This window comes from Salvelinus sp. IW2-2015, linkage group LG17, assembly GCF_002910315.2.
Source record: "Salvelinus sp. IW2-2015 linkage group LG17, ASM291031v2, whole genome shotgun sequence".
Lineage (NCBI taxonomy): Eukaryota > Metazoa > Chordata > Actinopteri > Salmoniformes > Salmonidae > Salvelinus > Salvelinus sp. IW2-2015.
The window spans coordinates 1,683,907-1,699,691 of NC_036857.1; the positions used below are offsets into that span (position 1 = coordinate 1,683,907).

General features: G+C 42.2%; 1 protein-coding gene across 2 annotated transcripts in view; it reads right to left on the bottom strand.

The window, feature by feature from the left end:
- The window catches only part of LOC111976949 (partitioning defective 6 homolog beta), a 29,828-nt gene extending 16,097 nt beyond the window's left edge, over positions 1 to 13,731 (bottom strand). The window contains exons 1-3 of one of the 2 annotated variants that reach the window (XM_024006141.2): positions 13,550 to 13,731; positions 13,302 to 13,431; positions 8,823 to 9,045 (exon numbers count right to left, since the gene is read on the bottom strand). In XM_024006141.2, coding sequence (XP_023861909.1) covers positions 8,823 to 9,045; positions 13,302 to 13,364 — 286 coding nt within the window. In that variant the 5' untranslated portion in view covers positions 13,365 to 13,431; positions 13,550 to 13,731. Of the gene's footprint in view, positions 1 to 8,822; positions 9,046 to 13,301 lie in introns of both variants that reach the window. The other variant, XM_070447803.1, reaches the window with a different exon arrangement.
- Positions 13,732 to 15,785: the final 2,054 nt, after the last annotated feature.

Below are 15,785 nucleotides of genomic sequence, written 5' to 3' on the forward strand. Positions count from 1 at the left end.
CCCCTCTCTCTCCACCCCACTGCCCCTCTCTCTCTGTCCTTCCCTCAGTCTCGCCCTGCCTCTTGCAGTCTCTGCTTCGCCCTCTGTCCCCTTTCATCCAGACTGGCTTGGTTCTCTCTGCCCTGTCTCTCTCTGCTGTCTGATGGGGACTGATGATGATGCTGCTGCTGCTGCTGGGCCATGCCTGTGCTGAATTTCAGCTTCCTGCTGCGGCCTGTACACGCAGCCTCCAAGGCGAGGGGTAAGGAGGGGGAAGACAGAGGGGAGGAAGGGGGGGAGGAGCAGGCACGTGGGCTAGTAATTCCCTTCCCTATCCGGGCAACCCTGTCGCTCATTCTCCTGAACAAAGACTTTACTGGTGATGCAGCCTGGCTCAGAACACCTCGGTCTCCCTCACGACATCGCTCATCCTCCTGGGGTTCTGCAGAGACAGGGAGCCCAGTTGTCACTTTGATCTGGGCTCTGACGGACAGGTTAGTGTATAAATCACATGAACATTTTATACTGCACCGTCTGCCTATTTATAGCTGGGCGATGGAGACAAATATCCCTGTCACATCCTGGATAACAATATGATGACCATGTCAATTAGGAATACACCTTATTCATATAGATAAATGCTAATTGACATGGTCATGTGGCACATCAACAGCCTCCATTTGATAAGATTAGCTCCAAACTTAACTTCACCATGGTAGTCTGCAGTATGTGGAGAAATAGTGTCAATATCAGGAAATGAAATCATATTTCCAACATTCATATCACGATGAGGATAAGGCCCAGCCCTACAGCGAGAATGTCAGCTAGGAGGACATCTCTCATCACTAAGTTACAGCAGTACAATGCATAAAGGCATTGCCCTTTGACCAACATGGTAAACAATACTACCTGTACGTCCCTTTGGCATTTTGTTTCCCGTTCCCTCCCTCCTTCCTGCTGTCTTCCCCCTCTCCACTGGCCCTCAGTAGGTCAGCACTAGTTCACTCTCTCTCCCTCCCTCCCTTTATCTCCCTCTCCCCTGCGGTTTTCCCCCTCTCCACTGGCCCTCAGTAGGTCAGCACTAGTTCCCTCTCTCCGTCCCTGGCGGGGCAGCCCAGCTAACTTCTGGCCCATGGCTCCAGTGTTGTGTATGGCCTACTGTCCAGTTTAATCTACCCAGCAGTGGTGATCAGAGGCTAGCCACATTCCACTCAATGAAGCCCCTTCTTCCAGCTCCCCATCCCCCATCTAGGGCCTCACTCTGCATTCTTCACTCTCTTCCGTTACGTCTCCCTGCCTCCATATCATGCCGTCTACTCGGTCACTCTTAAAACCCACAGTTATCGTGCTTCAAACGATTGCTTGACTGTGTGGGTAGAGAGGATGGCTTACTAAAACCCTATGTGGTGCTGTTCTCCCTTTATGAGGCACGGTTACTAATTCTATTCGCCCTCATAAAAACACTTGTGCTTTTCACAACTGAAACTATGACGGTGATGACATCATTAGATCAACAAAACACACCCACCCAGATTCCCTGAATAACGACTGGGTTCAATCAGTATGAAAACCTGGACAGTCTCATGCTGCGAGGACAGGAGGTGAAGGCAGGGAGGAGTGTTCTGCTCTGTATGACAGATACCGATTAAGATGATGTCACACCACAACGGAATTCTCTTTTGACAAACCCTGTGTTCCACTTGTCCAACACACGTCACCTGTACACCACACCATCCACGTGACAACACGCCTTACCCGCTGTACCTGAGAGGAGTAGAATTGATGAGAACAGCTCTCATTCTCTGGCTGACCACAATAAACAGCGTGTTACACTGACCTCAGCAGAACCCGTGTGCCTGTGGGGCATGGGGGAGGTACGGGAAAAGGCACAATGCTCTTGTGCTCGTCCCATTCAGTACAACTAAACAAAAACAACGAATGAATTTAGAGCATACTGCACTGGGACCAGATGCAGCAGATAGACAACTGGACTTTGCAAACAGCAACCAAGTTGTCATGCGAAGGAAAAACACAGTGCATCATTCATAACCCTTAAAGTTCACACATTGAGTAAACCTCAAAACACAAAATGATAAAACAAAAAAGTTTTAAAACTATTGTGTGTGTGGGGGGAGGGTATTTCACCCCGCAGGCTTTGCAGCTCCCATCAGCCCTAAACAATACCCATTAAACCAATGGGCCTCTTCAGGGCTACCATGGTAACAGGTAAACAGGCGTAGGACTGGTGGCACTGCCCTGCAGCCGTCCAGACATTGTGTTTGTGTCCAAATGATTTCAGTGTGACAAGCTATTGATAGAGAAATGACCTAGTGATTCACTCTCTCTCTCTCTCACAAACACAAGACAACACTGCCCAGGAATGCTGTCAAACATAGGACTGGCATAATTACTGTAGAATCGTGTAACCGACAATAATGGGGGAACACCTTCAATAAAATAAACGTATTTATTTTTTGGAACGAACAAGTGACTGAAGATGGGACGGCCGTGCGTTTCAGTGGTAACGTGGACTATTTACAACGTGAAACTTGACGCCCTTTGCTGAAACAAGCAAGGTGTTGTAGCAAACGATGCTGGTTGCCTGGGCAACTTCCCCCTTCCTGCAGCAGCAGAACATGCAGTCAGGAGCAGAGGAGAAAACTGTGCATCTTAAAAATAAACTATATAAAAAATTAACTCTTCAAACGATTATATTGGTGACCGCAGTCATTTGGCTGACCAATAACTTGCATTCAAAATTCCACAGCTCGTCACAGCTCTAGTCATACATTACCATCAGCAATGACAACTATCTTGTCCAAAAACAAATCTTTCCCACATCATAAAACCCACAGAAGGGGCACGTGTACACAAAGAACATGTTTCATTCAGATTATGTGAATACCACTGCGTGTTTAGCAGAAGTGCGTTGCCAACGTATTAAGTCCATACACAGTCCACAGAAGATGTACAATATTCCACATCAACAGCTTATCAGTAAAGCATTCCACACAGCAATACCATGACAACTGTATTCTTCAAATCTGCCCATGGAGAAAGATAACTTAAGGCCTACTTCCACAGGGACAATGTCAGCCATGGCTGGAGGGAAAACATTATTGTTAAACACATATAGCGTTCTTCACCTCTCAAACAAACGTATAAAATCTAGACACAAATCTGCAGAACACAACAGATAGGAAGTAAAGACAGGGACAAGCTGGTTTTTACATTTTAAAAACAGACTTAGCCCAGAGGAAGAACCCTGACACCATTTAGCCTAACTCTCCATAACCCATTAGTACAAGGAGACAATATGTGAACCCAAATCAAGACAAGTCCCTAAGGCTAGGCAGTTAGAGCTAACTGCTCCCGACACTGTTGGGGAAAGGTAGCGGGTAAAAATGTAAAGTGTGTGTGTGGTTGGGGGGGGGGGGCTGCAGCCACAGAGACCCAGCATGACGTTAGTGTCTAGCGTGTAATTGAAACCAAGGGCCTAAACGGTGTTACACAGAGACCCAGCATGACGTTAGTGTCTAGCGTGTAATTGAAACGCAGGGTCTACACGGTGTTACACAGAGACCAGCATGACGTTAGTGACTAGCGTGTAATTGAAACCCAGGGCCTACACGGTGTTACACAGAGACCCAGCATGACGTTAGTGACTAGCGTGTAATTGAAACGCAGGGTCTACACGGTGTTACACAGAGACCCAGCATGACGTTAGTGTCTAGCGTGTAATTGAAACCCAGGGCCTAAACGGTGTTACACAGAGACCAGCATGACGTTAGTGACTAGCGTGTAATTGAAACACAGGGCCTACACGGTGTTACACAGAGACCCAGCATGACGTTAGTGTCTGGCGTGTAATTGAAACTGCAAGGGGCTACACGGTGTTCCTGGCAACAGAGACGCCAGGCGAGGAGTTTAGGTGCTCTAACGTGGTAATTGAAACGCAGGGTCTAGCAATCGGTGTACATCAGAGACCAGCAATGACGTAGTGTCCTAGCGTTGTAGATAATGTGACAGAGGAAAAAAACAAACCCAAAGGGGGGGCCCCCCCCTAAAAAGAGACCAAGGGTGCGGTTGTTGGTTGGCGGGGGGGGTTTTGATGGTCCTACACAGAAGAGCGCGATAGCATGAACGTTAGTGTCCTAGCGTGTAATGAAACGCAGGGCCTAAACGGTGTTACACAGAGACCCAGCATGACGTTAGTGTCGAGCGCGTGTAATTGAATACGTCTCACGCGGTACAGTACACCGTGTGATAGAACTATGAGGACCATCACAGGCATGACGGCTAAGGTGGGACTAGGCGTGTAAGTAGTGGAATACCCAGGGCCTAAACGGTGTTACACAGAGACCCAGCATGACGTTAGTGACTAGCGTGTAATTGAAACCCAGGGCCTACACGGTAACAGAGACCACTGTAATCCCCTCCTGACAAAGTGGCTTAGCATCTATAGGTCATACGGCACAGCAAGACAGCTTAGACTCACAGACAACAGCCCAGTGCCTTTGGATTCAACAGATCACACTAAACATTTAATAAGGAACGGGGCATTTGAAACTATTTAACTATTCAAATAATGTCATGCCATTTTTTCAGATATTCAAGATACTCTAAAATAAATATTGTTATTGTCCGAATTAGTATTTATATATTTGGTTGGTCAAATAACTTGGTCAAATAACAAGCATAGATTGGTTACTTCTTTTCTAATTTGGCACACAAACTAGAGGCTGTGACGTGAGTAACTTGGTAAAAAATAATGGCAACAATTGGCCAATGTTATAAGCAGTCTCAATTAAACCCTCATATCCGTCCGCTTCAAAATAACACCAAATTGTAGGCATACAGGCTAATCGGAATGGCCGATTAATTAGGGGCTATTTCAAGTTTTCATAACAATCGGAAATCTGTATTTTTGGAGACCGATTTGGCCCATTTTTTTTTTTACACCTTTATTTAACTAGGCAAGTCAGTTAAGAACAAATTCTTATTTTCAATGACGGCCTAGGAACGGTGGGTTAACTGCCTTGTTCAGGGGCAGAAGGACAGATTTTTACCTTGTCAGCTCGGGGATTCAATCTTGCAACCTTACGGTTAACTAGTCCAACGCTCTAACCACCTACTTTACATTGCACTCCACGAGGAGCCCGCCTGTTACGCGAATGCAGTAAGAAGCTAAGGTAAGTTGCTAGCTAGCATTAAAGTTATAAAAAACAATCAATCAATCATAATCACTAGTTAACTACACATGGTTGATGATATTGCTAATTTATCTAGCGTGTCCTGCGTTCCATATAATCGATGCGGTGCTCATTTGCGAAAAAGGACTGTCGTTGCTCCAACATGTACCTAACCATAAACATCAATGCCTTTCTTAAAATCAATACACAAGTATATATTTTTAAACCTGCATATTTAGTTAATATTGCCTGCTAACATGAATTTTTTTTTAACTAGGAAAAATGTGTAACTTCTCTTGCAACAGAGTCAGGGTATATGCAGCAGTTTGGGCCGCCTGGCTCGTTGCGAACTGTGTGAAGACTATTTCTTCCTAACAAAGACAGCCAACGTCGCCAAACGGGGGATGATTTAACAAAAGCGCATTTGCGAAAAAAGCACAATCGTTGTACGACTGTACATAACCATAAACATCAATGCCTTTCTTAAAATCAATACACAGAAGTATATATTTTTAAACCTGCATATTTAGCTAAAAGAAATCCAGGTTAGCAGGCAATATTAACCAGGTGAAATTGTGTCACTCCTCTCGCGTTCATTGCACGCAGTCAGGGTATATGCAACAGTTTTGGCCCCCTGGCTCGTTGCAAACTAATTTGCCAGAAWTTTACGTAATTATGACATAACATTGAAGGTTGTGCAATGTAACAGGGATATTTAGACTTATGGATGCCACCCGTTAGATAAAATACGGAACGGTTCCGTATTTCACTGAAAGAATAAACGTTTTGTTTGAGATGATAGTTTCCGGATTCGACCATATTAATGACCTAAGGCTCGTATTACTGTGTGTTATTATGTTATAATTAAGTCTATGGTTTGATAGAGCAGTGTGACAGTGATGGTAGGCACCAGCATGCTCGTAAGCATTCATACAAACAGCACTTTCGTGCGTTTTGCCAGCAGCTCTTCGCAATGCTTAAAGCATTGCGCTGTTTATGACTCCAAGCCTATCAACTCCCGAGATTAGGCTGGTGTAACCAATGTGAAATGGCTAGCTAGTTAGCGGGATGCGCGCTAATAGCGTTTCAAACATCACTCGCTCTGAGACTTGGAGTAATTATTCCCCTTGCTCTGCAAGGGCAGCGGCTTTTATGGAGCGATGGGTAACGCTGCTTCGAGGGTGGCTGTTGTCGATGTGTTCCTGGTTCAAGCCCAGGTAAGAGCGAGGAGAGGGACGGAAGCTATACGGTTACACTGGCAATACTAAAGTGCCTATAAGAACATCCAATAGTCAAAGGTATATGAAATACAAATCATGTAGAGAGAAATAGTCCTATAATAACTACAACCTAAAACTTCTTACCTGGGAATATTGAAGACTCATGTTAAAAGGAACCACCATCTTTCATATGTTCTCATGTTCTGAGCAAGGAACTTAAACGTTAGCTTTCTCACATAGCACTTTTACTTTCTTCTCCAACACTTTGTTTTTGCATTATTTAAACCAAATTGAACATGTTTCATTATTTATTTGAGGCTAAATTGATTTTATTGATGTATTATATTAAGTTAAAATAAGTGTTCATTCAGTATTGTTGTAATTGTCATTATTACAAATAAATCAAATTTATTTGATTTATTTATTTGATAAATGTTTTTATTTTTTATTTTAAAATCGGCCGATTATTCGGTATCGGCGTTGAAAAATCATAATCGGTCAACCTCTAATACAGGCCCATGGTGTATCTCTTAATTTGAGAAAAGCTAAGGAATTTGTTAAGAGATGGCAGAGTTATTGATAAATCAGATTGTACGTGTCAAATTAAACCCTTTGTAAATTCACTCCACAATGGCCTATCAACGTTAAACTGGGTKCTCGAAGACATTACCATTGATATGTGCAGAAATAGTGCAGCAGTAGCTGGACGCAACGTTACAGAAGACTTTGTTTTATTCAACTAAGAATTTCAAATGTTATGGTATATTCTTGTAGGTAAAAATGTCACATGGAAAATTTGTTAAAAATCGTTTCCAATAACGAACACTCACTCAAGTAATCAAATACTAATTTCCGTTTGGATATCCGGATATTCCATCATCCGTCTACATCCCTACACTCAATTATGACAACAGCAAAAAAAAGACTACGAAGACCAACACCAACGCTAAAAACAGAAATTATAAACAAAAAATTACTGAACGGGATCACACAACTAAGGCTAAAATCACTGCTCAACGACTATCAACTATGTCTAGGATGCTACAGTACCGCAGTGAGACAGTAGGCTAAATCTAATACTCCCTGTGCAGTCCGAACACGATCTAGGTAGTAACTTGATATGTGTTCTGTAAATAGGCCTGTTGTCATACTTAAACAATCCAGAAAGTATAGGCTATTACAATAGCAGAAGGCAATGACCATATAGAGGGTGGAATAGGACACTTGGAAAAGAAGGAAACCTCAGAGATAGTTTAGGAAATGGAGGAAAAACTGGAATTACACACGCCTAGAATCTTCCATGTGACTGAAAAATGGTATAAATAAAAACAAGCTAAATCACATGAACACCTGTGTAACTAAGCAATTGAGAAATCCACTACAATCACCTTGACCTCCATCAGCAGCAGATTTTAATTTAGAACGGAAAAATMAATGCGTTTATGCAACAAATGTTAACGCATTGAAACGTGTCATATCGCATCAATTCGTTCTCTAAATCAAACCGAATCGTGTGAAACTGAAACATATCGTTCCTGTAAGGTATCAGGGCCAAGGTATCTATACTGAACCAAAAATATGAACGCAACCATTTCAAGAGATTTTTACTGAGTTACAATTAAAGGAAATCGGTCAAATGAAATAAATTCCTTAGGCCCTAATCTATGGATTTCACCTGACTGGGAACACATATGCATGTGTTGGACACAGATAGCTTTTACAATAAATAAAAAATTAAATAAAAAGTTGTGCGATTGGCTGTGCGAAGTTGCTGGATATTGGCGGGAACCGGAACACGCTTTCGTACACGTAGATCCAGAGCATCCCAAACATGCTTAATGGGTTACATGTCTGGTTAGTATGCAGGCCATGGAAGAAACTGGGACATTTTCAGCTTCCAGGAATTGTGTACAGATGTTTGCGACATGGGGAGGTGTATTATTATGCTGGAACATGAGGTGATGACCATGGATGAATGGCACGACAATGGGCCTCAAGATCTCGTCACGCTATCTCTGTGCATGGAAATTGCCATTGATTAAAATGCAAATGTATTTGTTGTCCACCCCACCGCGACCTTGGGGCATTCTGTTCACAATGTTGACATCAGCAAACTGCTCACCTACACAACACCATACACGTGGTCTACACTTCACATGTTGCGTTTGTATTTTTGTATCAGGACCCATGTATCCTTCCTTACCTTTCAGTCTGACCACATTATCCATACGGAGGATTACTGCACTGTTGGCGCTAGAAACATAAGCATTTCCCTGCAAAATGTGTACTCAACCAATAAAATGTACGTTGATCAATTAACAACAGTATGAAGATATCATGAAGATGATAGTATGAAGATATCATACTAAAATGGAGGGATAAAAATTAAAACATCCAAAATTATACAAATTGCCCTGAGGTTAGGTTGTACCTTTCCTCTGCAGGAAGAGGCGTAGCACGGGGTCAGCCACAGAGATGGCTTTGCGGTAGTTGTCATCGTTGTTGATTGGCAGCAGGTCACCGTGGACGTCAGCGTAGCCCACCAGCAGGTCCACGTTTGGGATCCGGTGCATGTGCTGTAGGAGCCTATAGAACTCATCAAACCGGCCCGGCTTAGACCGGTCCAGGGAGAACCGGCGGAATTCAGCTCCAAACTGGGACACACAGGAGAACGCACAGACAGAGAGACAGAGAAATGTGACACACACTTTGCATTGGAGAAATGATAATGACCTTGGTGTTTGTAGGAAGAATTTAGCAGCAAACAGTTAACAACAAACCAGAAAGACATTACACAGTGGTTGACATAGGCAAATTGCCTGTTTGTTTAAGCAGTAGGCCTCGTCTTCCAGAGCACACCGCTCTAAAGCAATTAACTCACGACTGCTATGTGACAGAGCAGAATTCACAAACAGGCAGGAGATTTTATTTGTCCCCCCTAAGTTCTCAGCCACAAACATGTTTTTGTTGAAATTTCATTGTCAGACATGACTAAAATCCCCACGAAATCAGCTCAGTGATTTTAATTTAGGAAATCTGTTCCCAAGTATTCCCACGCATAAATAGAGAAACAAACCGTATGTGATCGCATCCCCATGTAATCAAGGTTTGAATTGATTCTGTTTTTGTCAAATACTATCTGTTTGGGCTTCTTGCAGTCAATTAGCAGTGTACAAATTATTTATAATTATGTTACACACTGCCCCCCCCCCCCCGCCCATCTGCGCAAGAAAAAAAATGTCCGCAGCTGAATGTAGTTGGGGACTAGAGGTGTGCTGGTCAACTGTTTGTTCATCCGCAACCACCCGACTAGATGTGAAAATCTGAGGCCTGCACTCGACCCTAACCCGCTAATATAGAAAATGCGCTGTAGGCTACAGTCAGAGACGGCAGAACGATTTTTTGACCGTGGGTGCAGGATGTTTTTTTTGCCTCATTTAGATATGTTTCTGCTTGTAATTTCCAACATTTCTGTAGGCTATTTGTTAGTCAACTTGTCTATAATCAGATTCATGCAGCTTCTCTTCTGTCATTATACGTTGCCRTAGAAGACTAAACAAACCATTGATCAACAGAATAATGTAATAGAAGCATTTATTCTATCAATCTATCTAGTTGACATAGGTAAAGCTCTCTGTCATCTTTAGCAGAGCAAAGAGGTATAGGGACCGAGGAGAAAATACAATAACACACAAAAAAAGGGGGGGAAGATTTTCTGTACAAAAAAAAAAAAAYAAATGTACAAATGACATCAGTTTGACCYGTTGCAAGGAAATAGACAATTGTGAAAATGACCCAAGGTGTTTCTGATAAGATTTAAGTTCGGCTTCGATGCATAATTTGTGTGGTTGAAATGCAGCTTTTATGATGAAGACAGCACCTCTACATGAGCACTGCGTTCTCTCAAGATGCAGAAAGAAAGAAATCATATTTCTCCACTCCTGTTCCCAAGTGCAAATTTTGCCTACATTTAGTGGATCAAGAAATMGTTAATTCTGCAGGAGTTAATATTATGGCTCTGTGAGAGGTTATAGACCTACAGTCAGTGTTCAGATTTCACGTTCCATTTAACCAATTTAAACAGAAGGCTACAGTTCCCTTGACGTGAAATAGGCCTATTTGAAGTCCTGTCTTGTTACTGTCAAATGTGTACAGCGCTTAACAATCATCATACATAACAACATACCACCGCTATCATCCTCTTTAAAACCACTTCACCTGACCTTTACCAAACATGACCTTTCTGGTKCTCCATTCTATTCATTGTCACCTCTCCTTCAGCAGCTTTTGTCTTGTTGAAGTAAACTTCGACAATGACCTTTTTGCCTCCGTGGATTGAGGTTAACCTTGCCTGCCCATTCCCAAAAGCATTATTTGGCGATTGGCTGTGTACTCTATTTGGCACGGGTACAGTTAAGACTTAAAGCTTAGGCCTATGCACTAATAGCAGACAGGCTAAAATAATTTAAGAAAAGCTCAACGTAGCTTATAGATATAAATTGCATAAGAAAGATACATATGGATTTTTAAGGTATCTTTTTTCCTTTAGGGGGTAGATCAGCTTTAATATTGCAGATAGATTGTAGCTTCCATCAATGTAATTGTCTGCATCATACAACCCTCCATATATTTTTGTCGTTGTAAATATATAAATATTTTTTTAAATATATKTATTTTTTTATATATATTTTCCCCTAACCCTTTCACCCCTCCCCTAATTGGAGTAAACTAATGGACAACAACACTTAGGTTTCTACATACTATATGCATTTTACGGACACAATGTATTTTACAATAATGATCTTGTTTGTTTTTAAAATGGCATCCTTCAGCTCCCCTCAACCCCCCCCTACCATCTCTCTCTGAAAAACATCCACTTTCATTTCTATTTGCCATATATTTTTTTAACTGTGCTGTTTCACAAAAGTTCTGAACCTACATACATTTTACAGAGACAGTATATTTTACATTAGGTATTGTTTCTCTTTATTCAACCAGCCAGCCACCCACCAGTCCTTCAGCCACACAATATTGAATAACCCTAACCCCGTTCTGAGTCAACCTGTGCATCACTATCGGGGTGTCTAGAAGCCCAGAGCGTTAATGATGATTATGTGTCCTTGGCTTGTTAATGTAAAAGATGAGTACAATCTGTGCGTCAGTGAGAATGTTTGATATGCATCTGTGGGTGTGCCTGTAGTGTGTCACCTATACTAACACAGCAGCAGTGGACCAGCAGATTCACATTTTTAATGTAATGCCTTCCTGGTCGAATTGTTGCAAAGAAACCACTACTAAAGTACACCAATAAGAATTAGAGAATTGCTTGGTCCAAGAAACACGAGCAATGGACATTAGACATGGAAATCTGTCTTTTGATCTGATGAGTCCAAAATGTGAGATATTTGGTTCCAACCCACCATGTCTTTGTGAGACGCAGAGTAGGTGAACGGATGATCTCCGCATGTGTGGTTCCCACCGTGAAGCAAGGAGGACGAGGTGGTGTGATAGTGCTTTGCTGGTGACACTAAGTGATTTATATAGAATTCAAGGCACACAACCAGCATGGTGCTGTTGGAAAAGCATTCCAGGTGAAGCTGGTTGAGAGAATGCCAAGAGCTATCAAATATACTGCAATGTAGAAAATAGTTAAAATAAAGAAAAACTCTTGACTGAGTAGGCGTGTCCAAACTCGACTGGTAATGTGCATGTTGGCCTAGGCCACTGATAAATCACTATGCTGTTTATTGTCCCTTGCGCAGGGACAATATATATCAAACACATATATATAGCTCTGCAAAGGTGCACTTTTAAATGGATAGACGTTGGCTAAACGCTGTGATGGCACCCACAGCGACAAGCAGTGTTGTGGTTACTGCTACACAGTGTGGGGGACTGAGTTTGTACGGTTGATTAGTGACCCCTTGTCTAACCAGGCTGAAGAAAACAAGCAAATTGTATTCTTCTTTATCTGCACTTGGGAAACTAAAGATTGGTACTATTGTCATCCTTTTCATGTCTAGTCTTGAAAGCATCTCATTATTGACGAGTGCTGATTGATAAAGATAAGTTAGTACTTGGAAGTAACCCTGAATTATTATTATGTGACAGTGCAATAGTGATACTGGCTATTCATTGAGGATATCGCAATCAAGGAAACTGTAGTTAATAAGTATGAAATATGTACGCAAACAGCGAAACTTGTGTTTACTACAAGCGATCCATTGCGGAAGGAACCGAGATCAACTGTGACACCTGGGCAAGGGACAATAAACAGCACAGTGAATTATCAGCGTCCGAGGCCAACAATCTTCATACCAGATTCATTAACAACCAGTCAGTAGGCCATCTGTGTCTCAGATGCTTTTGAATCTTATTGTTCTATCATTTCAAACTTAAAATAGTTTGTAATCATAAATATATAACCAAACACATCCTATGTAATTGTGTAACATACTGTTCAACCTCAATTGATCAACCACAGCAATGTCTGGTTTGCTGACATGTATTCGCTCATTATGTGCCTGGCTGGGTAGTCACAACATTGCCTAATCCCACCGCAAACGAATAATAGAATTCGTACAAATAATAGAACGTGATAAACATTGATCCCAAGCATTGGCTACCAAACACATGCCTTCCTCACACCAATCCACATTTGACACTTGTTCATTCACTGGCTAGATAACGTTAACGGACTGGCCAACTAGTTCGCTTTCTAGATAGTTTGCAAACTGGCGCAGACGAGATAATTACAACATCATAACTTGCTGACAAGCGAATAAGCAGGTACATTTAGCCATGATTTGAAAGTAGAGGTTGGGAGACTTCGATAACTCATACATACAATAGTTATATAGCTAGCTGTTTTGTGTTGGCAACTAGCTAGCTAATTTTGCAAGCAACGCACCTTGCTCTTCACCTCCACGGCGCCCAGAGTTCGGTTGCTCGGCACTCGGTGGTTCTTGTTCATCTTTCGCTAGCAGGACCGCCACAGCACACTTGCCCTCACGGGGCTGCCTTCGTCTGCTCGCACTGCCCTATATCCCAAATTATATCAACAGGTTATTCCAGTTAGCTGTGTGTCCTTATAAAATACTTAAATTCCCTCGTTTGGATTGTCCTCCTCCAAGAACGCGACAACGCCTGCCAACCAACCTGCTCTAAACTTATCTTCTCAAACTCGCGGTCACGTCGCCAGCTAACCACTTCAACGCTGTCCTGTGTGACGCTCCTAACGCACCCAGGAAACGGCTCCTGCCTCGTTCCCAACACGCACACTCCCGCTAGTGTCAGAATCAGTCATTGGTCAGAATCAAGTAAAACTTATCTTGATCACGTTTAAACTTATCTTGATCACGTCGTATTATCAAAAGAATTGTACAGGACGTACAATTCTTTTGATAATACGACGCAACCGAAAAGTCAATACATGTTTGTCTTTTGTCCACATAAACATTTAAAAAAAAAACGTAGACAAGATTATTTGCATGTCCTATATTGTGAATACATGTCTAAAATGCCGTGTAAAGTATTTAAAGTACGAAGAAAGTAAAGCATGAGGAAATGCGCTAGGTTTTCTGTCACTGTCGTGTACATCGAATATAAACCTTTACAATTCACCTTGGCCAAAGTGAGGTCCTTTCCCGAACTGCTCGATGTTTGTATGTTGTTAAATTGCGCCATCTGTTGTTAGCGCAGACAGTTTCCTTGAAAATATGTAATTCAGCAAATACAATGAAATATAATTTTATTTGTCACATGCTTCGTAAACAACAAGTGTAGACTAACAGTGAAATGCTTACTTACGAGTCCTTTTCCAACAACTCAGAGTTAAATATAAAAAATATATAAAATATAGTGACACGAGYAATAAATACACACTGAATAATGAATAACAAGAGTAAAATACCATGGCTATATACAGGCAGGAGAATATAGCACGGCTATATACAGAGAGTACCCGTTTCAATTTGACATACAAAATGTCAACCAGTAGCGTAGCCTGAAATTCGTTGGTAGGTGGGCCTGCTGAAATTTGGGTGGGCCCCAACATTTTTATAAAACAATTGTTTTGGGAAAACCGCAAACTTCCTGCAATTCTACACATTTTGCCATGGGTCAAAKATAAAAATGTGCAGTTTTATAGCTAATCTCATGTTATTTTACACATTTTGCCATTTTTTAAGCTAATTAAAGCTAAAATATAGGTGTGTTGACACTTGTTTGCTAATTGAACAAATTAAGTAGGCAGTGTCAGTGCACATAGCCATAGAAGCCCAGTGACATATATGCCCAGTGACATATATGCCTCAATGCAGTCACTCTCGTGTCTTCTTTGCAGTGTGGCTTTCAGTTAGTTATTTTTGGACCACCCATCTCATGAGAGTGAAAGTCATTCCAGTTCATCTGAATGTTATTTCAGTGCACTGCTTGCTATGAATTATATCTGATGGTGTTTGCATGTTTAGATAAAAAGACAAATAATGTCCCGTTTTGGAACACTGACAATTAGAGAGCATTAAAACATTATTTAGATTTTTTTTTGCTCAATCTGATTGGGATGTCCACATCAACTAATATGAATAATCCCAGAATATTTATAATTTATCTGGTGTCTTCCAATACTGTGTTTGACACATTGACGACAGATGGTATTGTTCCCTTTAATACTCCTGGTGTATCATTTCCATTAAAGCGCTTCACAGTTGGCTATTTCATAGGTCATTGCCTCTAAAGCTCCTGTTGAATATGATGTGCTCTGGCTATTTCCCTGGAGTTTTATATTTTCTTAACAAGATCACAGTTTGGACAACAGCCACGCCACGATGACATCATTGAACCATCAATATGAAATCACCCTGCCGAAATAGATGCAACACAGACAGGTAAAAACTCATCCCAAATACTGTGCTGACTGTTCCTAACCTTTGGTGCTCTTGTTGACACCATACTTACAGTGTATTGTGTTTAACACTAGAGACAGTACAGAGACACTCTAACTCCAGGGGGCACCAGTAGGAGCTTCAATTCCTCACTGCCTCACTCCATTCCCCTCCCCCTCTTCTCCCTTTCTTACTTCACCCCCTTCCCTCCTCCCCCTAATCTCCCCTCTCCCCTCCCTCCCTCCCTTTTTGCTTTCGTTCTCCATATCCCTCCCCTTTCTCTCTCGTTCTCCCATCCCCCTCTCGGTCTCCCTTCCCCCTCTCCTCCCACCCTCTCTTTCCTCCTCTCCCCGTCTTCCTTTCTCCCATTCCATTCCCTCCTCGCCTGCCTCCCCCCTCGCCTTCTGACCCTCCTCCCTTTCTCTCCCAGTCTCCCTTTCCCCGTCTCCCCCACCCTCTCTTCCTCCTCCTCACGTCTTCCTTTCTCCCATTCTATTCCCTACTCGCCT